At 44.4% G+C, this 27678-nt stretch overlaps 1 protein-coding gene across 1 annotated transcript in view; it reads right to left on the reverse strand.

The window, feature by feature from the left end:
* LOC309807970 (forkhead-associated domain-containing protein 1-like) overlaps positions 1-27678 on the reverse strand; it is a gene marked incomplete at both ends in the record, with an annotated part of 79328 nt that overhangs the window by 42339 nt on the left and 9311 nt on the right. Inside the window, 2 exons of the mRNA XM_082627981.1 lie at positions 1072-1342; positions 17432-17638. Of these exons, the coding sequence (XP_082484107.1) occupies positions 1072-1342; positions 17432-17638 (478 nt within the window). The remainder of the gene's footprint in view (positions 1-1071; positions 1343-17431; positions 17639-27678) is intronic.

The raw sequence follows: 27678 nt of genomic DNA on the forward strand, positions 1-27678 counted from the left end.
GCCAGTAAGCCTGGCAAGGCCAAGAGGATGGTGACAGACAGGAAGTCTCCTCCCCAAGTGCCATGAGGCCTTCTGGGGGGGAGGGGGGGAGAAGGAAACCCTGATGGCTGTGTGTCCCCAAAGTGACCAGGCTGTGAGTGACAGTCACTGAGATAACCAGCCTTAAATTTGACTGAAAAGCGTTATTTTAGATTAGATTGAATACATAACCTCCGGAGAAGTAATTTTCTCCATAAGCCTCAGTCTCCTCTTACCTGTAAAATGGTAATAAAATATTTAAAAACCTCCTAAGGCAAGAGGGATTTCAGTTACCAATATGTCTGTACATCTGAGTTGAAGTATATAAATTTAGATTCTGATACAAATTCATATATATTCATATATATGTAAAAACACACACACACACACACACACACACACACACTCACCACAGAGGTACTGACGTGTGCAGATGGGCAGAGCACAGTCTTGGAGGAGTTTGTACCAAAAAGTCAACAGGGAGAATTCTGGTGATAAGGGTGACAGCTTATCTTTTACTGTTTTCTAACTTTCTGCTTTCCCCAATTTTTTCACATTTGATTATGTTCTACTTCAGAACCAGAGAACATAAGCAAAAGCCAGAGAAAGACAAATATCATACCATATTGCTTATATGTGGAATCTTAAAAAAGGTACAAATGAACTTATCTACAAAACAGAGATAGAGTTACAGATGTAGAAAATAAACTTATGGTTACCGGGAATAAGAGGGGGGAGGGATAAATTGGAAGAGAGGGATTGACATACACAATACTATAAATAAAGGAGATAACTAAGGACGACCTACTGGATAGCACAGGGAACTCTCCTCAATACTCTGTAATGATCTATATGGGAAAAGAATCTAAAAAAGAGTGGATACATGTATATGTTGAACAGATTCGGTGTGCTGCATACCTGAAACTAACACAACACTGTAAATCAACTGCACCTCAATAAAAATTTAAAAAAAAAAAGGGAAAGCAGAAACTGAGACCCATCCTCCTAGCAAAAGCCCCTCCCCTAATCCACCAAGGAAGCACCCATGAGTACCTTGCCTGATGATGGGAACGCTGTGAGCGGCTGTGTCCACCTCGAAGGAGAACATCTTCTCGCTGGCACTCACGGGCCGCCTGTGGGAGGCTGGTGGGACCATGGGGGGCTCGGGGGACCCCTGCGACCAGCTCCTCTGCACTGGCGCTGGCCAGATGCCCGGGTAGAAGGGGGTCTGTGGTGGTGAGGGTGACTGGTTCAGTTGCTGGGTGGCCCAAGGTGGCTGTGGCCTTGGCCAAGGTGCTGGGCCCCTCACCCATGGGAAGGAGACCTGCAGGGGCAGACAAGAGGGTCAGGGGAGGTTACGAGCAGCTGGGGTGGTCTTCACCTTTCTGTCCCGGCGACATAATTGCTGCCCTAGATTTTGGCGTATAAGTCACTTCTCCCAGGAAGCCCTCCCAGACTCTCCCCAAATTTGGGATGGCGGTCCCCACCATGGGTCACCTTGCACACTATCACACCACCATTTATTGGGTGCAGCCTTCGTGCCAGGCACCCAGTCAAGAGATTCACATGCATTACCTCATTTAATACCCCTGATGCTCTGTGATGAGCCCGAGGCTGAGCAAGACCTAGTGACTTTCCCAGAACCACAGATTTGGCAGTGAGCGTCTGAGCTGGTACAACGCCACCTCTGAGCTCTGAGAGGCTGACAGCTTTTTGTCTACCTTGCTCAGCACCGTATCCTCAGCTCCTAGAATAAACCCTTGGCACATACACAGTAGGTCCTTAAATACTGGTTGAAAGAATGAATGAACACATCTCCGAGATTCAAGCCCAGCTCTCCAGGACACACACATCCACACTGTGTGTCTCACTGGCACTCCCATTCCACCTGTTCCCCGAGGCCGAGAGCTCTGGGGTGGCAGGCACCCCAACTGGCTCGAAACCCAGCTGGCTCATTAGCCTGTGATCCTCAACATCTGCCACATCTGATTCTTGCCAGACGCTCCATAAATATCTATCGAGGGAACCTTTTTTCATCTGACCCGACGGAAGATGTCTGTAGCTACTTTCATTAGAGAGCACATCAAAATCCATCTACACCAGGAGAAGCAAATGCTGAGAGGTGCTGACACCTGGCTTTGTCTTGGTTAATGCTGTTGTGGCCATCCCTCCCCGAGCCTAGTGGTTAAACCGTGACATCGTGAATGCTACCATTTATTGTAATTACTCACCGATTTCTCGCGATAGCCCTGAAGGGGAGGAGCTCTCCTTATTCCTAGCTTACAAATGAGGCTTGGAGAGGTTAAGGACTTCACCAAGCTCAGGTGGTGGTGGAGAGGGTGGTGGGACTGGGGTTCTGGAAAGCTCTTTCCCTCTCTGTCTCTCTCTTCCTTCTCTGCCCCAACCCCACCCCCAGTCGCTTGGCAGAAAAAAACACACTTTTCAAGGAAGAAGCTAAGTTCAAAGGTTTGCCGCCTGTGGCGGTCACGTTTCTCTTTCTGCAGACTGCAGACACATAATGAGAAACAGGACAGAATGCTTCCTAAATAGGAGCACTGGCAGACAGAACTTCCTATAGCTCCAGCTGGATTGTATTCAAGAGGAAGGTTCTCCACTCACTCAGGTTCCCAAACCAGTCTTTTAGCTACAGTCTTTCCCAGCCAAGTCAAGAATCCGGTGAATTCCCCTGAAGACTTTTTTGGAGTCAGGGAGAACACTGTTCGGGAAAATCAAACTCCAATTGCCTGGCGACACCTGGCCCAGCATTTATGATGACACTGGCCCCGTTGAAACCTGTTTCAGGAACGGACTTGGCAGTGTTCCAGAACTCTGTTACCTTATGTGAAGATTCAAATTTCTCTCCACTGTGGGCACCTTGGTCTCCACCTAAGCTTTCTTCCTTTCTCTCCTTTCAGAAGCTGAGGTGTCCTGCTCCTGCCTTGCACTCACTTCTCCATCCATCCGATCCCTTCCCGTCCTCTCCTCTGGGGCTGTCTTGCCTCAATCATTCCTACAACCTTTCCTCATCGATTTAATAAAGATTTATCGAATGAAAGGGCTGAAGGTGGGAAGGGGGAAATTTGAATATGTTTTACCCCCGCCTGATAGAAGACAAATCGAGAGACCACGGGTAGTGTGGAGGAATTCCCTTTTGTGCTGGGATGCTCAGGTAGATGTGCCTCACTGCCCACTAACTGCCAGGGTGCTGAAGGGAGTGGTCATATCTCATGCCTCAAGTGGTTCACTGCCGTAGTGGACAGGCCGCAACCCACCTGGCTCTTCTGGAAATTCCAGGAATCTCCCTCCCAATCTGTCGGCCCATTGCTGTGGGTGTGGCTAAGCAATCAACCAATCACACTCCCTGGACATACTGATTGGTTCAGTGGTGGGGCAAGTGATCCAATCAGAGCCAAGGAGAACCAAGAAGACTTGGCTGGACACCAGGATCTGGAGTGACCTGGTGGGACTTCAGAATGCAGCCAGCATGAGGGAGTGGAGCCCAGACATGGAGAGAGGGAAGCTGTTTATTTATTTTTCAGATTGTGGTAAATAACCTGCAACATAAAATTTATCATCTTAGCCATTTTAAAGTATACAGTTCAGTGGTGTTAAGTATAGTCACATTTCTGTGAGATGGATCTCCAGAACTTTTTCGTCTTGCAAAACGTAAACTCTATTAACCATTAGACAACAACTCCCCATTCCCTCCGCCACCCAGCCTGTGGTGACCAACATTCTGTCTCTATGAATTGGACTACTCTAAGTACCAAGTACCTCAAATAAGTGAAATCACATGGTACCTGTCTTTTTGTGACTGGCGTATTTCACTTAGCATAATGCCCTCAAGGTTCATCCATGTTGTAACATGTCAGAATTTCCTTCTTTTATTTTATTATTAGTTTTTGTGTGTGGTAGGCGGGCCTCTCACTGCTGTGGCCTCTCTCATTGTGGAGCACAGGCTCCGGACGTGCAGGCTCAGCGGCCATGGCTCACAGGCCCGGCCGCTCCGCGGCATGCGGGATCCTCCCGGACTGGGGCATGAACCCGTGTCCCCTGCATCGGCAGGCGGACTCTCAACCACTGCGCCACCAGGGAAGCCCTTCCTTCATTTTTAAGGCTAAATAATATTCCACCATACAGTTTAGACTGTATTTTTTTTATCCATTAAGCGTCATGGGCACTTGGGTGGTTTCTACCTCATGGCTATTATAACTATGCTGCTGTGAACATGGTGGGGAAAATAAGGAAGCTGGTTTTGAGCACTGGCTGGGGTGCTACCCTGAAGTGCTCCATCCCTGAGGCTGGCTAGAGCTGGTTTCTGTTGCTTGCAGCACACAGAGCCCGAACGATAGGGCCCCTAGTGGGAAGGAGCCAAAGATGTATAAACGCAGCAGAGACTCCAAGCTCTTCGGGTTTAGAAATTTAAAAATAAAGGTTTTTTTTTTTTTTTTTCCTCTGAAGCATGTTGGTTGAGGGTAGCTTTAGTTGGATGGTTAAAGTTGGTTTTCTCTAGTTTCCCGGCTTGCTTTATCAAAGGGAAGGTCAAGGTTTTCTCAGAAATTGCTGCTGGCAACTACAAGGATACAGGCAGGGAGAAAAGCAAACATAAGAAGAAGACTCACATTAAAAGCTAGCTCTGGGCTGTACAGGAAGCATGGGGTCAAGGTCAGTTATCAACAAGTTTGTTTTTATTATTTATTTATTTTAGATTTCATTCTATTTATTTTTGTCTGTGTTGGGTTTTCGTTGCTACGTGCAGGCTTTCTTTAGTTGCGGCGAGCAGGGGGCTACTCTTGTTGTGCTGCGCAGGCTTCTCCTTGTGGTGGCTTCTCTTGTTTCGGAGTGTGGGCTCTAGGCGCATGGGCTGCAGTAGCTGGGGCACATGGGCTCAGCAGTTGTGGCACCTGGGCTCTAGAGCGCAGGCTCAGTAGTTGTGGGGCATGGGCTTAGTTCCTCCACGACATATGGGATCTTCCCAGACCAGGGCTCGAACCTGTGTCCCCTGCACTGGCAGGTGCATTCTTATCCACTGTGTCACCAGGGAAGTCTTCAAGTCTGTTTTTAGAAACTTTAGTTTAAAAATGCACGCTAATGCCTTTTCTCTTTCTTTGTGTCTGTTCTCTGACCATATGGTATGTTGCCATGGTTGGGTTTTTTGTTTTGTTTTTGAGGTAGCATATGTGATACTCCTGATTTCTTTTCCATACTACCTTTAAAATAGCAGGTTGGGGCTTCCCTGGTGGTGCAGTGGTTGAGAGTCCGCCTGCCGATGTAGGGAACACGGGTTCGTGCCCCGGTCCGGGAAGATCCCACATGCCACAGAGTGGCTAGGCCCGTGAGACATGGCCACTGAACCTGCACGTCTGGAGCCTGTGCTCCGCAACGGGAGAGGCCACAACAGTGAGAGGCCCGTGTACCGAAAAAAAAAAAAAGCAGGTTGTCAACCACCTGGATTAACCATGACCACATCCACGGCTGAATTTATATTAGCTTTAATAAACACAGGTCAATGATTTACTCAAGAAATCACTATATTTTTTTTTCAAATTATCTCCTTGTTCTATGTGTTATTTCTCCAATATCTGCTTCTAACCCTGTAAAGAGTGTAAGTTGAACGGGAGACCCTAAAACAAATTCGAAGTAGTTTGCACATCGAGTGCCTACAGTACACATGAATTCTGCCAGGAAGCCCTGGAGCCTGCAGAGAAGGTGGAAACTTAGACCTTGCCCTTGGAGAGCTTGCTATGTGCTCTGCCATTTGTAAGTAATTGTGGACAATACAACGGCTATGAGCCACTGTGTAGAGAAGCCTCAGATGTGCCACAGTCTGTGCTGGGCACTTAATGCATGTGGTCTCATCTGATCTCCAGAATAATCTTGCAGGAGGCATTTTACCCCTCATTGTGTGGATTAAGAAACTGAAGCTCAGAGAGGTTAAATGACTTGCCCAACGTCTCACACCCAGGAAGTGGTGACACAATTGGACTCCAATACCTGTGCTCTTAGGACTTCTAGGTTACTCGAAGTCATGATTTATTACCTGCTTTCCATACTCACAAACGGATCTTAGACGATTGGTTAGTGAATGATAGGATATTTTCCAAGTTAAAAAAAGGAAATGAACATTAGATGGTGTGAAAAAACACAAGACATCACATGGGCTACTTAGAAATGGGATTTTCTAGGAACACTGACAACTGTCTTATGGAAGTGTTATTCTTTCTGGTACATGCCACGCCCTGGAAGCAGCTCAGAGGACCCCAGCCTCCATCCGGGAAGACCTGTGGTATGTTCACTGCTGTACCAGAGGAGTCCTGGGGCCAGCTGGTACCCGCCCATGAGAACTGATTGTTAAATGTCCAGGAATTTTGCCAACTGGTTGATAAACACAGCCATTACTAAGAATTAACTTACATAAATTTACAATTAAATTATATCAGAAACAATTGGTATACAAACTTAAAAGTCACCCCTTCCTAATTATTTTACTCTATTTTATTATTACCTATGCTCTTGAGGTTATTTCACTCTACTATATGTTTCTGTTGGAAATGTTACATAGTAATGTGTTACCACACCTCTCTTTCCTTCTCTGTATTCAGGGATGTGTCATTGGGAGCTGGAAATTGACCGTGGAGTGCGTATTACACCATAGAAATCAGGAAATGTTATAAATGAGGGCTTGGTTTTTAAAAAGTTTTATAAATAGGTTTAATAATGGTGGTTCATGTAGAGCTTGATTTTGTTTGTTTGTTTGTTTTGTTGATTGCCTAGACTTAAGACGGTAATGGAGAAAATGTTAACAATGCAGATTATACAAAAGCATGTTGTGTCTTAGCCGTTATGTTATGAATAGAGCAAAAAATTGGGGAAACGTTCTTCCAGTATTTAAAAATTATTATCTGATGCAGCAACAAAGTCACTCATGTCACTGATGAACATGTGAAGTTCTAACGTCTTTCTTTTTTCACTTGTATTATTCATAAATCCAAAATATCCAAAAATACCCACCAGTGCTCAGGTTGGGAACTCTCTCATTCGTCAACTGCAATGAGAAATTGGCTATGGATACAAGAGTTCACCTAAAGTCAATGAAAGCATTCTGTGAGACTCAGCTGGCTATATAGAATTTACAAGAAAGAGTACTGTATATTTTGTTACATGGAAAGACTGTGCTACACATTCTTTATATCAGTAAACCTTATGCTATGCACCCATGTACTTTACTTTTTCCAGAGAGCTGGTCATTAAATATTTACCAGCCATTTGCTGGCTGTGCTGGCACCCAGCAGAGTGCCTACTACTCATGGTAGGTGTTCGCTGACTGAGCTGAACAGTTGGCAAATGGAGTGTAAATAAAAAGCACTTTGATTCTGGGGCTGGGATGGGGAAAACACATGCTAAGCCTGGTGCATCTTGTAACAGCAGAGAGTAAGCAAGTGCCCAAAACGAAAAGGTGGGGAGATGCTCAAGGACAGAGCAAGCAATCTGAAAGAGCTCCCAGTGGCCAAGGCTGGAAGAATTTGAGCGAAGAAATATTTAATGAGTATTGGATTATAATTCAAAGTGTAAAATCAGTATACATGGATCCATACTGACATAGATATATTAGTGAGTAAATACATAAAGGAGGGAGAAGAGACCGGCTTCCTTACAGAAGAATTTAACATACATAGATGTGGAGCTTAATTCCCATGGTCTGGAAGGGCCTGGGGGGTAGGGGTGATGGTGGCGAGCAGGGACACTGACCGCAGCATGGAGGAGCCATGGACCTGGAAAGACAGAATGGAGACTAGAAAACATGGCCAGTAGATCTCAGAAGCCAGGAGAGGGTGCTACTTGGTGCCAGGACAAATGGCCTTTATCTCAACAGCTACCGGGGTGTCACCGTAACTCAGAGACGGGTAATAATTCTATGTCCCCAAGAAAAGGGTAAATCATGTACGGGGCTTCAGTGTGAGAAATCAGGGTTATACATTTAGAACACAGAACCGCCAAGTTATACATTATTTTTAGGTTTTGGAACTTAAAAGAATTAAGTCCCTTTGAGCTGTTCAGAAAAGCCATTCGTTTGGGTTTTTCCCAGCTGTGTTAAAGGAGATCTGGCCCATCTAATTTTCCCATTTTCTTGTAAATCTTCAATCTTACGGTTTTTCCTTTCCTTTCAAGTTCTAATCAGCTTCCTGGTCAGTCCATAAAATGGGAAATAGAATCTAATGAGAAAACAGCCGGATTTTTGCAAATAGCTTTTGCTACCCGTAGACTTGGCCTGCTTCAATTCGGTCTTGCCAGATAGAGAGACAGAATGAATGAATGAATGAATGATCATCAACTAAGTTCAGAGAAGGAGCAACGTGGTTCTGATTTGGTAACAAAGGGTGTGGTCTGCCAGAGGAAGCAGGACGCGGCCTGGTTCCTGACCGAGTCTGGGTTCTGTCTCAGCAGGATGCTAAGGGTTCAGCCCACGCTCCCGTCTCCACCTCCCCCGATGTCATCTGCATCGCCTGTAGACATCTGGTGACAACACAGCCTCAGGGGTCCTTTTGTGTGAGTTTCTGCTGCAGAGGCCGAGCCTGAAGCTGTCTGCTGCCCCGTGCCCTCCACTTCACTGGTCTCGGGAAATCGCCTTTGATATAAAACACCCAGCCTCAGGAGTTCTCATCACATCAGTAAGTCCCCACGGGACCTGTAAGAGCACAGGGTAGAGGAAATCCTACAAGGTCAGGTAGGAGATGACAAAGCTTGACCAGAAAGAGGCTTTGTTCTGAAGGGCACCATGCTCTCTGGTCATTCACTCCGTTGCCGGCTTCTCAACCCCCGGTACAGTAAAGCCACATCCTCGTCAACAACGGGCCCTATTCAGAGGTCCCAGGAATGTGGAAACACCACCCTTCTTGGGGATGGACAACTAAGGCCCTGACTCTGAGCTTCTCATCACACCAGTTCACCACAGGAGAGAAATGAGCAACTCTGCTTCCTTGGAGATTGGCCTGGGACTTTTCCAATGGAAAAGTGGATTATTCATCATTTTCCTCCCCCCAGATCCTTAGTGGCAAATCCTGTTAGGAAGGCTCCACTTAGGCAATAGGAATGCTTCCTAATGTCATGGACATCTTCTTTGTTTTTGCCTCCCCTGCATCCATTTCTTCCATCTTCTGGATGGGCACCTTAATTTTTTTTCAGGGAAGACACCCTTTCCCTGACAATCCTGAGACCATAGAACTCTGACCCTTCCACCCCAGGGGTGAGACCATAACCCAGGCCTGGCCAATCAGAGCATTCCTGGCCCCTGGCCTCAGTGATTGGTTCAGGGGAAGCCACGTGATCCAAGCCACTTCCAATGAAGATGCTGGCTCTTTCCCTGGAACTGCTACTTTGTAGGGTGCTGGGGCTGCTGCTGGCCACTTTCCTACAGGTGAGGCAAGAGTCTGTCTGAGATTGGGAAGCTAACAGGGAAGGAAGAGTCAGATTCCTGACCATGATTTGGGCGCCTGGATCCAGCTGGGCCTAAGCTGCAGCTTTTGGCCTTTTCAGTTCCATGAGCTTTTTTTTTTTTTTTTTTGCCTAGGCTAGTTTTAGTTGGTTTTCTGATACTTGCAAACAATCAAATTTCCTGGACAGTATGCTTACTGAGACTTTAGCATAAGCATCACTATGTACTCAGAGTGAAAGTTGTTTTAAAGGTTATGACATGCTCAAATAAAACCCACCAGACTGTCATCATGCACCAAATTTACCTTTCAACTTATAAAAGTAAAGCAGCATCTCCAGAGAAGAATGATTTAAGACCAAGGAACCAATCATAAGACAAGTAGTAAAACGCTGCTTAGAGAAACTTTGATAGATAAATAGTTCTCTAGCTACAACAGGCTTCAGACTACAAATCCCAAATTTCTGCTTCAAAAGTGACTCAGGGAAGACATTCCATAGTTTCATTTATTTCATTTTTTGGCCTCGCCGTGCACTTGTGGGATCTTAGTTACCTGACCAGAAATTGAACCCAGGCCCTCAGCAGTGAGAGCACTGAGAGCACTGAGTCCTAACCACTGGACCACCAGGGAATTCCCAACAGTCCACAGTTTTAAAAGAAAACTTTCCAGTTGAAGAAACAGGTAAAATTTTTAATATGCATCTGTTGTATATATAATATGTTAATGTCTAGTACATTTATCAGATCCATGTCAATGTAATTATATTATTACTATATTTGCAAATGCATATATATGTGTATGTATATTTAGAACCACATATTTCCAGCTCTCTTTTAAAGAGGTATTGAAAAGACTGTTCAAAATTTAGTTTTCCAGCTTGTCTGTTTTTTCTTATTCCTCAGTAAACTTAAGCAATTAACCAGCACATTTCCTGGCACACAGTAAGGCTCAATCTGAGTGAGTTCTTTCTCCCCAGCTCCCCCCTCTACTTTAAGTTCTTCTTTTAGAAACCAAGTCAAATGAAAGAGGCAGGACTGCATAGTGTTACAGGCAGAGGCTGGTCAACGTTTTCTGTAGAGCCAGACAGTAAGCATTTCCAGCCCTGTGGGCCATAGGATCTGCCCAGCTTACTCTGCCGTTGTAGCCGACAACACAGGCAATACTGAAATGAATGGGATGGCTGTGTTCCCAGGAAACTTTACAGAAACAGGCGATGGCCCGCACTTGGCCCTGGGCCATAACGTGCCGACCTCGGGTTAAGACCTTGGGATCCGGCGTCACACAGACTCTGGTCCGGTTCCCGGCTCTGCTCCGTCTCTGGGACCCTGACGAGTGTGTCATTTCTGTGCCTTGTCTGTAAGACACAGGGATACCAACAGCCATTTCTTAGTCTGTGAGAAGTGGGTGAGATAGTGCACGTGAAATGCTGGGAACACTTCCTGGTCAATAATAAATGAGCATAAAACATTAGCCACCAGGTGTGATCACCATCGTCAAAAAAGGAGAAGAAAGGGCGCAACTGAATTTGTCCAGGAACGGCAGCAATATCCCTGGTAAAGAGTTAGTGGGTGGACTTCCCTGGGGGCGCAGTGGTTAAGAATCCGCCTGCCAATGCAGGGGACAGGGATTCGAGCCCTGGTCCAGGAAGATCCCACATGCCGCGGAGCAACTAAGCCCATGGGCCACAACTACTGAGCCTGTGCTCTAGAGCCCGCGAGCCACAAGTACTGAGCCCGCGTGCCACAACTACTGAAGCCCACGCACCTAGAGCCCATGCTCCGCAACAAGAGAAGCCACCGCAAAGAGAAACTCGCGCACTGCAAAGAAGGGTAGCCCCCGCTCGCCGCAACTAGAGAAAGACCGCGCGCATCAACGAAGACCCAACGCAGCCAAAAATAAATAAATAAAATAAATAAAATAATTAAAGAAAAAAAGTTAGTGGAGCCAGGGACTTCCCTGGCCGTCCAGTGGTTAAGACTCCACGCTTCCAATGCAGGGGGTGCAGGTTTGATCCCCGGTTGAGGAACTAAGATCCTGCATTGGTGTAGCCAAAAAAAAAGTTAGTGGAGCCAAACAAGCAAGGAAGCCAGATAACTGAAAATGCAGTTTCTCCTATTATCAGTGGCTTTCGTTTTTACCCACATAATGAATCATCCCCTGTCAGCGTGTGAAATTGCAGGTTGGACTGGGAATTGCAAGACCTTCATTAACCGCTGGGCAGTGAAGGACCTGCCTGGGCTCTCACGGCCCCACGATGCTTCGTGCTATTAGGAAAAGGCTCCAAGGGACTCAGGAGAGCTGGCTTTTAATCCTGTCTCTGGATCTATATGACTGATGCCTAACCTTGGGGAAGTCACTGAAACTCTCTGAGCCTCAGTTTATGCCATGATAGGGGTGGTCCCAGGGACCTCTATAAAAACAACTGAAGGGGGAAAGGGGACCTGGGATTAATGAGTAGCTCCTTGGCAGAAATTGGAAATTGAAGCTCAGAAAGGTAAAGCCAGTTGCAGATGGCATTTCAACTTGGGTCCATCCAACTCCAAAGCCCTTGCTTTCTCGATTGTGTTCTGCAGAGCTTCCCCATTAAAGCAGCAAGGAATATTGGCCGACAGAGGGCGCTCTTCTCGCAAGACAGGACGTCATGACATTGCAGGGACAGAAGACAGTATCCAGGAGCCACGTGGGAGAGTCTGGCTGGACTGGGAACAGGGCAGAGCAGGCTACAGGGAAGGCCAGACACAGGCAGTCATGGGGATGGGGGCTGCCGACAAGGAGCTGTCAACCCCCTCATGGAACAACTCGGCACGTCATTTGTGGCGCCTGGCTTCCTTTTTCATTCTGGCCATTTCCATCCGTTTTGCCGTATTTCAGAACAGAGAAAGACATGATGGATACATACGGGTGACGTGGGTTTCCTTACTCAGCTGCCTTGTAAGAACGGCGCCACTGTGACTAGCACAGCTTGTTTCCACACCTCCTTTCCCAGAGCTCAGAAAGCACGAGTAAAGGCAACAACCAACAAAACCCACAGCACGGCAGCACACCTGACTCTGGGACTTCAATTTCCCACGCCTGGTGCCAAGACTCTATGGGATTAATCAACGGTTGCTTCAGGGCATTGCAGATGGCCCTGCGGGTTTTGTACTGCACAGTTTCAGTGGGCGCCATCCACATGGACTACGTTGTGAATGGTGACCCTGGAGTTGTGCAATATGGCAGCCCTAGGTTATACTTTGATGAGAGAGGTATAATTTACAAAGTATGGTCCTGGGGGCTTCCGTGGTGGCGCAGTGGTTGAGAGTCCACCTGCCGATGCAGGGGACACGGGTTTGGGCCCCGGTCCGGGAAGATCCCACATGCCGCAGAGTGGCTGGGCCTGTGAGCCATGGCCGATGAGCCTGTGCTCTGCAACGGGAGAAGCCACAACAGTGAGACGCCCGCGACCACAAAAAAAAAAAAAAAAGGATGGTCCTGGGCACAACCTGCCTGCCAATGCACTTTGTCAAACAAGAGTTTTTCTTTATATTTTTCCATCTTGTATGTTATTCTATGGGTAATTTATCTGCAAATATATTTATCTGCTAGCGGGGGCAGGTCTTGGGAGGTTTCCCTGTCCAAAAGGACACTTACAAAGGAGGCATCTTGGCTGCTCCATGCTGGTTTGCTTGACTCTAAAGCTGAGGGTTATCATGTGCTTATTAGGTGCCAGATGCTAGACTAAGCAATTTACGCACTTTGCCCACTTAATACCACAGTCACTCAAGGTGGTAGGAACTATTGTTACAGGAGTGGGGACCGAGGCTCTGAGAGGTAGATGATTTGTGCACGTCCAGTATAAAAGCCGGTCAAGAGCAGGGCTGGGACGGCGCTGGAGTCAGCCTGACCTCAGGGCACGTGCTCTAACCACTGTGACATCTGCAAACACATCTGGATTCCTAAGCGCCCCGCACCTCACCCCCCTCCCCCAGTAAAATGCTGTCACACCCTCCTCTGTTGGCTAGGGTCACCACAAAACCTGAACTAAATGCTTTCATTTGGGAACTCTTTGTCGGGAGAAGAACAGTTCTCATCATACTTAATCTGTATGATATCAGGGCAGTCCTCCGTGGAAACTCCATCCAAGGAGGAAACACAGCGCCCTCACCAGGGACCCCAAAATCAATTGGAAACAAGAATATGCCAGAAGCAAGACGGCCACGAATTTTTTAGAAAAACTGGGCTTCAAAATATTTGATGAGAGATGCTCTTCAATACCTCTCCCTTTTCCCCTCTTCCTTTCTCTTCTTTTAAATAGCCAGCAGGTTGGGGTCATCAGGAAGTGGAATTTGTAGGAAGGTGTCAGTCAGTCCACAGGCCGCCCTCACACGGACGCTGCAAAGGACCCCTGCATGAATATGAGCATCATGGATGGAAGCTTCTCAAGCTGGGGACGCCCCGGCAGAGAGCACTTTTGAGAAGATGGGGCTGTGGAGAGTCCTGCAAAGTGCCCTGGGCACAGGCCAGGGGAACACTTGTGCAGCTGCCTGCAGTCAACCAAGGAATGAAGCAAGGTGCAAGTGCGTGTAGGAATAAGAATTGAAAAAATCCGTGCATATTCGAGTGACCATGAGAGTATGCTTTCCTCGGTGTGAAAACCGGTCGAGGCTACTGCTCCAGCTAGCATCAGACTAAATGGTTTTCTCCCCTCCTTTTTCCGCAAGTGGGGATAGTGTTTAATTTGCACTGACAAGCTGTGTGGCCCCGGGGAAATTACTTAACCTCTCTGAGTTTCGGATTCCTTGTCTGTCAGATGGGGATCATGGGAGAACCCATCTCATAGGTTGCTGTGAGCGTGAAATAAGGGAGAGCAGGTGAATTGCTTAGCACAGTGCTGTTCACGTCAGTGATTCCTCCTGCTGATTTCCTGGTTTCTCTTCTTACAAAGCATCTTCTTCCGTCTTATCTACTCAAGGTTAGAGGTCGTCATCACTTTTTCCCACAATTATATAAGAAGCACCTTGTAAGATAAAGTCCCCATTCCATAGTTGTACACCCGTGTGCATAACAAACTTACTCAAAATGGCCAAAAGGTGGAAGCAACCCAAGTGGCCGTGGATGGATGAACAGGTAAACAAAATGTGGTGAATCCATACAATGAAATATTCAACTGGAATGAACCATGAGGATATCATACTAAGTGAAATAAGATGGTCACAAAAGGACAAACAATGTAAGATACCATTTATATGAGGAACCTAGAATAGTCCAATTCACAGACACAGAAAGCATGGTGGGAGGGGAGGAAGGAAGCAGGGGGTTTGATGTGATGGGCATAGAGTTTCAGTTTGGGAAGATGAACAAAGTTCTGAAGATGGATGGGGGTGATGGCTGCACAACAGTGTGAATAGATTTAATGCCACTGTGAACTGTATACTTAAACATGGTTAAGATGGTAAATTTTATGTGTATTTTACCATAATTTTGAAAATTAAAAGTTAAAAACAAACCCCAAAATGAAATACCTCCAAGGTTTCTCCGAGGTTTGGGGTGATAGAAATGGAGGAAAGTGTTCTGAGAGCAGGTTGTGGTGATGGCTGCACAACTCCATCAATATATTCAAATTGATTGAATTGGACACTTCAAATGGGTGAAGTTTCTGTTATGTAAATTGTACTTCAGTGAAGCTGTTAAGAGCAAGCAAGCAAACAAACACATGCTGTGATCCGGAGGAAACTTTGGAGGATGAAGGAGCTGTTCACTGTCTTGATTGTGGCTATGGTTTCACAGGTGTACCCATATGTCAAAGCCCATCCACTTACAGACTTTAAACATGTGCTGTTTATTGCATGTCAATTATATCTTAATAAAGCTGTGTTTTAAAAAGGCAGAAGAGTATTCCATATATAACGAACTCCTTATAATATATTAAACTCCTTATAATATATTAAACAATATAATTTATTAAACAATGCCCCCTTTGGATGGAAATTTAGGTTTCAAATTTTATGCCCCTATCAATAATATTTCAATAAATATCTTTGTAGGAAAAAAGAAGAAAAAAATGCAGATATTGTTTGCTGCTCCCCCTCTTCTTCTCCCCACGGGCAAGCCACAAAGTCAGAATTTCCCAGGGAGGGGGCCTGGGAACCTGTAATTTTACTGAACATTCCTGAAAATTTCTTGGAATCAGACATGTTGGGGCACATTGAATCAAACTTCATGAACTTGGATTTTCAGGCTTGGGAGTGTGAAATCCCCTTTTCTTTGATCCCTAAAAAATTCTGTAAGTGTTCCATACAGATGATTCTAAATTTCGGTTTCCCTCCTATTGGCGGTGCATCAGAATCATCAGGGAGCTTGTGAGAATGCATATTCCCAGGCCCTACTCCCAGGGAGGATGTGTATGGTTGCCAGATTTCGCATAAATAAAGAAATGAATAAATCAATATATAATAAACTATAGGGTGTCCGTTAAATCTGAAGTTCAGATAAACACCAAATAATTTTTTTAGCATAAGTGGTTCCTTGCAATAGTTGGGCCACACCTGCACATAACAATGATTTGTTGCTTCTCTGAAATTCAGATTTAACTGCGTGTCCTGTATTTCATCTGGGAATCCTAAGTATGAGTCCTCAGGCCTGGGGTGAAGCCCACATCTGCACTGTGGGTCTGCTCCCCACGTGCTTCTGACGAGGGGGATCCTTAGAACTCATGTTGAGAACCCCTGATCAGGTCAACACCTTCTATGTCAGGAGCCCCTCCTCAGGGCGGCCAGTGGATCCCAGTGCATCCCACAAGTGAGCACACTTTAATGTTGGTCCAAGGAGGAAAAGGGGGCTGAGAAGCAGCAGGACAAAACTGTCCCAGGTTTTCAAAGCCAAACGTGGTGGATGCGGTGTCACGAGCCCTGCAGCCTGAGGGACGGTGCTCATCTTCTCTGAGTGAGTATTTAAGGCTGCCTAGTGGACCCACACCCCAGGATTCTGTCTAGATTCTCTAAACTTTATTTATTTATACCCAGCCTCGTCCCCGAAAGGACTTTAAGCCTCGGAGGTCTCAGTCCATGCAGCGTTCTTGGTGCTGGGGAGTGAGGTTAACACGCCGTCTCTCTGGGACACACACGACAGGTATTAATTGTGTGCTCACCACGAATGGGCATTATTCTGGGAGTTTTACAATTAGAACCATCTCATTTAGCCCTCGAGATAAGCCTGCAAGGTCATTGCTGTCGTTGGCCCCATTTTGTAGATGAGGAAACCGAGGTTCAGAGGGGTCCAATGGTTTGTGCAAGAGCGCACCGAGTAGGCCAGTGGCAGAGCTGGGGTTCTGACCCAGGACTGTGTTGCTAACCAGCCCCCATCCTGCCTCCCTACTGAACCAGATACTTCTGGTCACTGAGCTTTGCTGGGCGAATTTTGGCTTACGTTCCGCTTAACCTGGGGCCATACTTTAGGTCCTGATCCCGGGAACATTTCTGATCCGGTGTGATAACAGCTGGCAGGCCTTGAGCGTCTACTCTGGCCAGAGACTTTGACTTTTTATACATAGATACTCTCTCAACGCCCTGCACCGCTGAGAAGACCCAGACCCAGGCATACAGAGAAGCCTGGCCGAGGTCACAAAGCTAGGAAGTTGCAGAGCACTGATCTGCCTAAAAAGGAAGCATCCATCTCTGCATCTTCAAAAGCACACACTTGCTTTCCACCTCCCCTCGCCAAGCTTCACTTTTCAGGAAAACGCTCTCGCTCCGGGCTGGTCGCTAGGCAACCCTTTCATGTAATTCCACGAAATGCCCAGAAGAGGGCGCGAGGACTCGCTTTCCCCGGGCACCCACGCGATGGGGCTGAACTTCGCAGACTCGCGAAAGGAAGAGTGACGCGCTCCAGACGAACTCCACCTGTGGCCGTACCCGAGCCCTAGGCTGCACGGAAGGTGACACAACACGGCACCTCTGCACCCCCCCACCCCCCCACCCCCCACCCCCGCAGGGGCCTGGACTCACCGAGGCTGGGTTTTCGATGACCAGTTCGTAGGTCAGCCCTCTGGACCCAAACCTCAGGATGTCTCCGGGTAGGAGCTTCACAGCCACGTTCTGAATGTGGCACTCATTGACGAACGTGCCGTTGCAGGAATTGAAGTCGTGGAGAACAAAGCTGCTTTCGGCCTCATTATATTCAATGAGTGCGTGATGGTTGTCGACGTCTGCAGACTGAAATGCAGAAGGGGGACAGTCAGAGCCAGGAATCTCAGGAATAACAAGGAATAACTAGTGCCACTGACACTGGGGGCCCCAATGTGCTAACCACTTCATCTGGCTGGACGGTCACTGCAATCCTCATTTTAAGAGGAGGATGCTGAGGGTCAGAGAGGTTAAGTGACTTGCCTAAGGCCACACAGCTAGTGAGTGGAGGGTCACCAGACCCTGACAGCAGACCGAGACTAGATGCCCAGTTTTGGGGTAGGGCGTCAGGCAACACAGAGGCAAGAGGGAACTCGGGGGGAATTGGCCAGGAATTGGCCACTTGATAGTTCTCTGATCCCATGCCAGTATCCTTTTGGTTGTCCCGAGTGGCAAGACAGCAGAAATGGCCCAACACAAACCAGAAAGGTCAGTTGGCAAGTGACAACTGTCCATTTACTGCAAGTGTTAAAGTTCAAGGGAGGTTTTGTAATAATTGTTGTTTGTTCTATTCATTTTTAAAATAACATGTTTTTTGTAATAATGCAGAAAATGAGAACTAGAGAAAAACACAAAGAAGACATTAAAATCACTTAGACTCCCGTCCCCCAGAGGCAGGCACCAAGAACACGGTGGTTCACATCATTCCAGTCTTTTCTCTATGCTTACAATCTTTTTAAAAAGTTTAAACACAATTGAGCTCACACCACAAAACATAGTTTTATAACTACCTTTTAAAAGCCTTGGTGTACAATGAAGGTTTTTCCCATGTGCTTAATTATTACTGTTGCTTCTTAAAAGCTAATCAGAATTTATCTAACCAAAGATGATCTATTTTTCAATAGGGGCCCTGGTGTGACCACATTTCCCTCAAAAGAGAGAGACCCCAGACAGTGATTTGTCAGTGGCGTCAGACACCTCCTGTGTAACCACTTTAATAAGAAGAATGAGCAAAACTCGGCACCAAGGAGGAAATATCACATACCCCCCTGGCCCCAGCGCCCTGGACTATGGGCTGCAGGGCACGCGCGAAGTCTTCTGTCTCCTCAGGACACTGCCTATGAGCCATCCACTCCAGCCTGAGACTTTGCAACTATTTTCTAAGTCACTCTTCTCAGAGTGCCTCATCCAACTTTCATAGAGGGTACTTGGACTTAGAAATCTATACTAATGTCCCACAATATAATTATAACCAATAGCTTTTATTAATAATAGCTTATAGTATATGAATAGATAATAATATAACTGCATATATTAGTAGAATATATTAATGACACATTATGTGTAATTACACAAATGCCAGGAAATTTGCTAAGTGCTTTACTGCATTATCCCGTTTCATCTTCACAATAATTCAAAGGGATACTTCCTCATTTAAAACAAAAATTAATTTTTTATTGAAGTCTAGTTGATTTACAATGTTGTGTTAGTTTCAGGTGTACAGCAAAGTGATTCAGTTATACATATATATAATATCTATTCTTTTTCAGGTTCTTTTCTATCACAGGTTACTGCAAGATATTGAATATAGTTCCCTGTGCTGTACAGTAGGTCCGATAGTTACTCATTTCTTAGATGAGGAAACTGAGGCATAGAACGATTAAGTGTGCCCACAGTCAGCCACTTTGACTCGCTTGGCTTGTTCCCAGGTTTGCCTGATTCAAATGACTGTGCCTTTACCCACTTTTCAAATTCCTACCAAACACTTTGGCACTTAAAATACTGAAACACAAGAAGAAAGCAGGAGCAGCTCTATTAATTTCAGGCAGAGCCAACTTCAGAGGAAGGAAAGTTATCAGGGATAAAGAGAGGCGATACATAGTGATAAAGGGGTCGATTCTCCAAGCTGACATAACAGTCCTTCATTGTATGTACCCAACAATAGAGCATCAAAGTATGGAAGGCAAAAACTGATAGGACTGCAAGGAGAAGCAGATGAATCCATCATGGTAGCTGGAGACCTCAACAGCCCTGGGTCAGTGACGGGCAGACCCACCAGGCAGAAAATTAGTAAGAATGAACTTGAACTGAACAGCACTACCATCATCTGGATCTAACTGGCAACCACACAGCTTCATCCCACAGCAACAAAACACACATCCTTCTCAAGCTCCCATGGAACATTCACCAAGCAGACCACATTCCAGGCCACGAAATATACCTCAACAAATGTAAAAGAATAGAAATTATGCAAAGTACGTTTTCAGAACACAATGGAATTAGGCTAGAAACCAATACCAGAAAGACAGCTGGAAAATACCCAAATATTTGGAGATTAAACAACACACCTCTAAATAACAGATGGGTCAAGGAGGGAGTCTCATGGGAAATAAAAATTTATCTTGAGCTAAATGAAAATGAAAATACAACCTATGAAAATTTGCAAGATGCAGTGAAAGCAGTGCTTGGAGGGAAGTTTATGGCATTGAAGGCATACATTTGAAAAGATCTAAGCTTCCACCTTATGAAACTAGAGAAAGAAGAGCAATATAAGCTTACCACAAGCACAAGACAAGAAGCAATGAATGAAATAAAAAGCAGGAAAACAAGAGAGAAAAGTCAGCAAAATAAAGAGCTGTTTGGTTTTTTTTTTTTTTTTTTTGTAAAGATCAATAAAATTGACAAACCTCTAGCAGGATAACCAAGAAAAAAAGAGAGAAGATACAAATTACTCAAATCAGAAATGAAAGCGATGGCATCACTACTGATCTCATGGACACTGAAGGGATAATAAAGGAATATTATGAATAATTCTATGCCCACAGATTTTATAACTTAATGAAGTGGACCATTTCCTTGAAAGACACAATCTACTGAAAGTCACACATGGAGAAATAAATACTCTGAATAGACTCATATCTAGTAAAGAATTTGAATCAATAATGAATAACCTTCCAAAATGGAAAGCACCAGGCCTGGATGGGTTCACTGGTCAATTCTATCAAACATTAAGGAAAGAATGATATCAGTTCTAAATAATCTCTTCCAGAAAATAGAAGAAGAGAGAACACTTCCCAGCTCATTCTGTGAGGCCAAGCTTATTCTAATAGCAAAACCAGATAAAGATATTGCAAAACAGGAAAATTGCAGACCAATACCTCCCATGAACATAGATGCAAAATCCTCAACAAAATATTAGCAAATTGAATCCAGTGATGTATAAAAAGACTTCTACACCACAGTCAAGTGGGATTTATTCCAGGTATGCAAGGCTGGTTCAACATTTGGAAATCAATTAATGTAATCCATCACATCAACAGCGTAGAGAAGAGAAATCGCATTATCATAACAGTAGATGCAAAAAGAGCATTTGACAAAATTAAACACCATCCATGATAAACTAACAAACCACCGAACCACCACAACAACTCTGGGCAAATTAGGGATGGAGGGGAACTTCCTCAACCTGATAAAGTACATCTATAAAAACCCTAAAGCTAACGTCATATTTAATGGTGAGAAACTAGAAACTTTCCAATTAAGATCAGGAATAAGGTGAAGATGTCCCCTTTCACCACTCATTTTCAACATTGTACTGTATGTCCTAGCTAATGCAACAAGGCAAGAAAAGAGAATAAAAGATAGATTGGGAAGGAAAAAGAAATCTTCTTTGGTGAGGTGTTTGTTCAGATCTTTTGCCCATTTTGCAGATGGCATGATTGTCTATGCAGAAAATCCCAAAGAACCGACAGAAAGCCCTCCTGGAACTAATGAGCAATTGTACCCAGGTTGCAGAATACATGATTAATATACAAAAGTCAATTGCTTTCCTATATACCAACAATGAACAAGTGGAATATGAAATTAAAAACACAACACCATTTACATTAGCACCAAAAAAAAAAAATGAAGTACTTAGGAATAAATCTAACAAAATACTTAGCTATATGAAGAGGTATATGAAGAAAACTACAAAATGTTGATGAAAGAAATCAAAGTAGTCTAAATAAATGAAGAGATATTTCATGTTTATTTGAAATTCCTTAATGATATATGATGTTTAACATCTTTTCATATGCTTATTTGACATCTGTAGATTTTCTTTGGTGAGGTGTCTGTTGAGCTCTTTTGCCCATTTTTAAGTTGGGTTGTTTGGTTTCTTATTGTTGATTTTTAAGACTCATTTATATTGTTTATTTATTTATTTTATTGAAATGTAGTCGATTTACAATGTTGTATTAATTTCTGCTGTACAGCAAAGTGATTCAGTTATACATATATATACATTCTTTTTAAAATATTCTTTTCCATTATGGTTTATCACAGGATATTGAATATAGTTCCCTGTGCTCTACAGTAGGACCTTGTTGTTTCTCCATCCTGGATGTAACAGCTCACATCTGCTAACCTCAACCCCCCACTCCATCTCTCCCTCAACCCCCTCCCCCTTGGCAACCACAGTCTGTTCTCTATATCCATGAAGACTCATTTAGTTTGGATACATGCTTACAGCATCTTTCTTCATAACTGCCAAAAACTGGAAGCAACCAAGATGTCCTTTAAAAGGTAAATGGATAGACAAATTGTGGTACATCCATACAATGAAATACTAGTGATAAAAATAAATGAGTTATCAAATAACAAAAAAGACATGGAGGAATCTTAAATGCATATTGCTTAGTGAAAGAACCTAGTCTGAAAAGGTTACATACCGTATGATTCCAACTGTATGAAATTCTGGAAAAAGTAAAACTATAAGGAGAGTAAAAGATCAGTGCTTGCCAGGGGCACAGGGGCTCTGGGGCTCAGAAGGAAGAGGAGGGGCACAGGGGATTTCAGGGCAGTGAAAATATTTTTTATGATACTGTAATGGTGGATACTTGTCACTATACATTTGTCAAAAGGAAAGAACGTACAACGCAAAGAGTGAACCCTAATGTAAACTATGGACTTAGTTAATAATAGCATATCAATATTGGTTCATCAGTTGTAACAAATGTACCGCACTAATGCATGATGTTAATAATAGGGGAAACTGTGTGTATTGGAGGGGTGGATATATGGGAACTCTCTGTATTCTCTGCTCAATTTCCTGTAAACCTAAAACTGTTCAAAAAATAAAGTATTTAAAAAAATGAAAACACATTAGTTCTTTGGAAAATGTCACCCACATCATCTTCATCATCATTGCCATTGATCTTTGTGTCCTTTGAACCTTTGATAACCCATGAATGAGAGAAATTCTGTGTTACATTTTGTTTGTCTCTTGCCAGGCTTCACTGCTTTCAGTTCATCAAAAACTGTCAAGCCATTATTAAGAAATCAAAGCAAGCAGGAAGTTTTAAATGACTCCACAAATTCGGGTGAGCCTCTACCACATGTTAGGCCAGGAGACAGCTTCCTCGTTTGGCCCTATAATATCACTCGCTCCCTTTACTTGGAAAATTGCTAAATGCTGCTACTGGACAGACGCCCTGCTGCTAATACAGACTGACTCTATAAGCCCCAGCCTACTGAGCTGTCCAACTATGAGATGAACTGTTATTTATTTATTATTATTTTTATTATTATCCTTATCATCCTCTAACATATTTTGAGGGCTTCCTGTGAACTGGGCCCTGCTGAAGCATTTTGTGTGCATTTTTATCATTTAATCTGCATGACAGCCCTAAACAGGGACTCTATTATTATCTCCATCTTAGAGATGAAGAAGCTGAGACTCAAAAGGCGAAGTGAGAGGACAGCATTACCTTGATACCAAACCCAGACAAAGACACTACAAGAAAACTACAGACCAATATCTCTTATGAACACTGATACCACAATCCTCAACAAAATAGGAGGAAACCAAATTCAACAGCACATTAAAAGGATCATACACTATGACCAAGTGGGATTTACTCTTGGAATGCAGACTTGATGGTTCAACATATGAAAATTTATCCATGTAATACATCACATTAACAGAAAGAAGGAAAAAAATGATCATCTCGATTGATGTACAAAAAGCATTTGACAAAATGCAACACTCTTTCATGATAAAAGCACTCAACAAATAGGGAATAGAGGGAAATTACCTCAACATAATAAAGGTCAAATATGAAAGGCCCACAGGTAGCATCATACTCAAAGGTGAAAGACTGAAAGCTTTTCCTCTAATTTCAAGAATAAGATAAGGATACCTGCTTTTGCCACTTCTATTCAACAAAGTGCTGGAAGTCCTAGCCAGAGCAATTAGGCAAGAAAAAGAAATAAAGGCATCCAAATTCGAAAGGAAGAAGTAAAATTATCTCTGTTCACAGGCAACATGATCTTACATGTACAAAATCCTAAAGAGTCCATGAAAAACCACAACCCTCTTAGAACTAAAAAATAACATTCACTAGCAAAATCATAGGACACAAAATCAACACACAAACATCAGCTGTGTTTCTATATGCTCACAATGAACAATCTGAAAAGGAAGTTAAGAAAATAATTTCATTTACAATAGCATCAAAATGAATAACATATTTTGGGATAAATTTAACCAAGGTGGTAAAAGATGTGTACACTGAAAACTACAAAGTGCTGCTGAAAGAAATTAAAGACACAAATAAATGGAAAGACACCCTGTATTCGTGGGTTGGAAGACTTAATATTGTTAAGATGTCATTGCTACACAGCAGGATCTACAGATTCAAAATCCCAACAGCAGTTTTGGCAGAAATAGAAAAATCCATCCTAAAATTCATATGGAATCTCAGTGGACCCCAAATAGCCAAAATACTCTTGAGAAAGAAAAGCAAAGTTGGAGGTCTCACACTTCCTGATTTCAAAACTTACTGCATACAAAGGTACAGTAATCAAAACAGTGTGATACTGACATAAGGTCAGGCACATAGGCCAATAGAATAGAATAGAGAGCACAGAAATAAAACTTTGCATATATGGTCCAATGATTTTTGACAAGGGTGCCAAGATTATTCAATGGGGAAAGAACAGTATTTTCAACAAATGATGCTGGGAAAGACTGCAAAAGAATTAAGTTGAACTCTTACCTTACACCATGTATAAAAATTAACTCAAAGTGGATCAAAGACTTAAACAGAGTCTAAAACTATAAAACTTTTAGAGGAAAGCACAGGAGGAAAGCTTTATGACATTGGATTTGGCAATGCATTTTGGGATATGATACCAAAAGCATAGGCAGCAAAAGTAAAAATAGATAAATTCAACTATATCAAAAATTAAAACTTCAGTGAATCAAAGGACACAATAAACAGGGTGAAAGGCCATCTAGAGAATGGGAGAAAATAGTTGCAAAACACAAATCTGAAAAAGGGTTAATATGAAGAATATATAGAGAACTATAACTCAACAACAACAACAAAAAAGAACCCCCAAATAACCTGATCAAATATGGGCAAAGAACTGGAATAGACATTTCTCCAAAGAAGATATATAAATGTCCAACAAGCATATAAAAAGATGCTCAACATTACTAGTCATTAGGGAAATTCAAATCAAAACCACAGTGAGATACCACCTCATACCCATTAGGATGGCTACTATCAAAAACAAACAAACAGCAACAGAAAATAACAAGTGTTGGCAAGGATGTAGAGTAGGGGAACACTTATGCACCGCTGAGAATGTAAAATGGTGCAGCTGATATGGAAAACAGTAGAGCGGCTTCTCAAACAATTTAGAATAAAATTATCATATGATCCAGCAAGTCCACTTCTGGGTATATACCCCAAAGAATTGAAAGCAGGAACTTAAAGAGTTATTTGTACACTCATGTTTATAGTAGCATTATTCACAATTGCCAAAAGGTGGAAGCCACCCAAGTGCCCACTGACCGATGATTGGATAAGCAAAATGTGGTCCATCCATACAGTGGAATATTATTCAGTGTAGGAGGAAGGAAATTCTGACACATGCTACAACATGGATGAACCGTGAGGACATTATGTGAAGTAAGTGTCACAAAAAAGCAAATTTTGTATGATTCCACTGTGTGAGGTACATAAAGTAGTCAAGCTCATAGAAACAAAATAGAACGGGGGTTGCCAGGAGCTGGGGAAGGGGAAACGGGGAATTGTTGTTTAATGGGTACAGTTTCAGTTTTGCAAGATGAAAAATTCTGAGGCTGGTTGCACAACAATGTGAATAACTTACAACTACTGATCTGTACACTTAAAAGTGGTTAAGACGGTAAACTTTATAGGTATTTTACCACGATTTAAAAAATGGCTAAGATGAAGGGACTCACTCAACATCAGGATGCTGGCCCAGGGCAATGTCAGGGTTTGAACCCAAGTCTAATTCCAAAACTTGTACCTTTGATTTGTACCCTGTGATTTTCAGAGTAGAGAGTGATTTAATAATGAGAGAGGAGACAGGCAGGACCTAATATACAAAACAAGTGCATTTTTTAAGGCTCCTGCATTGAAAATGTCTTTAAAAAGTATATAGTGAGTCCATAAAATATTGAGACGTTTAAACTTCTATTAACAATGACCATCTGCTCTGACGACCCCTGTGCTTTAAGGAAGCCTCCTCGGGAAGCTGACTTAGTTATGACATTGCCCTGAGGTTCACTGACATTGTCGCTGAGGTTCGACGTGTACCTGGAACCGTCCTTTGGAGCTAGGTTTCAACCTTGCATCACCTGGCACTGGGAAGCCCCATCTCAGACCATAACCTCCCACTCCCGGCCTTCCTTATCCTCTGTCTCGTCCTCTCCTTGAGTCACGTAGCCTTTGCTCCCTGTTTGCTCCCTATGGGTAATGCCCTACGCTCACCCAGCCTGGGCCCTGCTCAAGCTCACCAGCTCCTTCAAGTCCATCCCGGCCCCCAAACCCTCCTGCCACCCTCACACTTCTGTCCTGAGGCTGGCCCAGTGCCCTTTGGGCCCCCCAGCCAGCAGGTCCCTGCTCTCAGGCTTTTCATTCTACTTTGACAACAGCCTCCTAGGTCTTCACCTCCTGCACCTGCCTGCATCCTCCGTCTGCTTCTCCCGACCCTCCTCCATCCCTTTACACGGCGCCCTCTGCCCAGCAGGCCCACCTGTGCGGCTACATCCATGGGCTGATGGGCTCCTTGTGTCTGGTTTCTGGTTGGGTTTGGCCAATGGGGGGGTTAGAGATCAGAGCAGGGAGGAGAGAGCTTGGGGTACTTACTCCCCTGGCTTCCATTCTCTGGGGCCACACAGCTTCCCTCAGAGGACTCTACCCAGCCCTCGGGGTCTCCGGGTCCCAGGAAATGCCCCTGCCCCTCACCCCTCAGCTCTGGGGGTGGGAACAGTCCTCACTCATACTAGCTCTGGGCCCTGCACTATCCTTTGTGGTTTCTCTGAGCCCTGCCCACTCCCTGTGGAGTCCCTTCAGGAAACTCCCCTCCATCACTCCACACCCCTGTGAATGTGCCTTCAGCTCCCTGCCAGGACCTGGACTTCCCAGGCATGGAGAAGCTCCTAGATGGGAACCTCAAGGCTTCTCCTAGCTGCCAAGGGCCTCCGGGTGGTCCTGCCTTCATCCCACCCTGGTCTGGTCCCTCTCCTCAACCATCTCCTCTTCTGCATCCTCACCTTGACAGTGTAACTTCCGTCTAACCTGTGAACATGCTCACCACGCCCTCGGCCTGGAAACGCCGCCCCTTCTCCCTTCCTTTCCTTTATTGTCAAATGGCTTCAAGAGGTTCCTCTCCCGCTGGGTCCTCAACCCACTGCCATTGCCCTCGGGGGCCTCCTCGGGCTCTCGGCCTCCCTGTGACATGTGACACAGTTGTCAGAGAGAGGCACGTGGCCTGGTGGTTCAGGGGTTGGGGGAGCAGGGCAACGTGGTGGTTATTAGACTGGGCTCGAGTCCAGCTCTCCTACTTCCTAGCAGGGTGACCTTGGGCAAGTGATACTTCAGCTTCCTCATCTGTAAGGTAACAAAAGGACAGTCTTATAAGCTACTGGTGACGTATAAATGATATAATACATACTAAAGCACTTAGAAGAGAACATAGGGCAAATGGGAAATGTTCTCTATTATGAGCAAGAGGATGGGCTCTGGAGTTAGAAAGCCTTGAGTTCAAGTCCCACCTCTGCTACCTTCCAGCTGTGCAGCCTGGGGCATGGTTCTTTGCTTCTCTTTGGT

Source organism: Mesoplodon mirus (genome assembly GCF_964341445.2).
Source record: "Mesoplodon mirus genome assembly, chromosome: 7".
Classification (NCBI taxonomy): Eukaryota; Metazoa; Chordata; class Mammalia; order Artiodactyla; family Ziphiidae; genus Mesoplodon; species Mesoplodon mirus.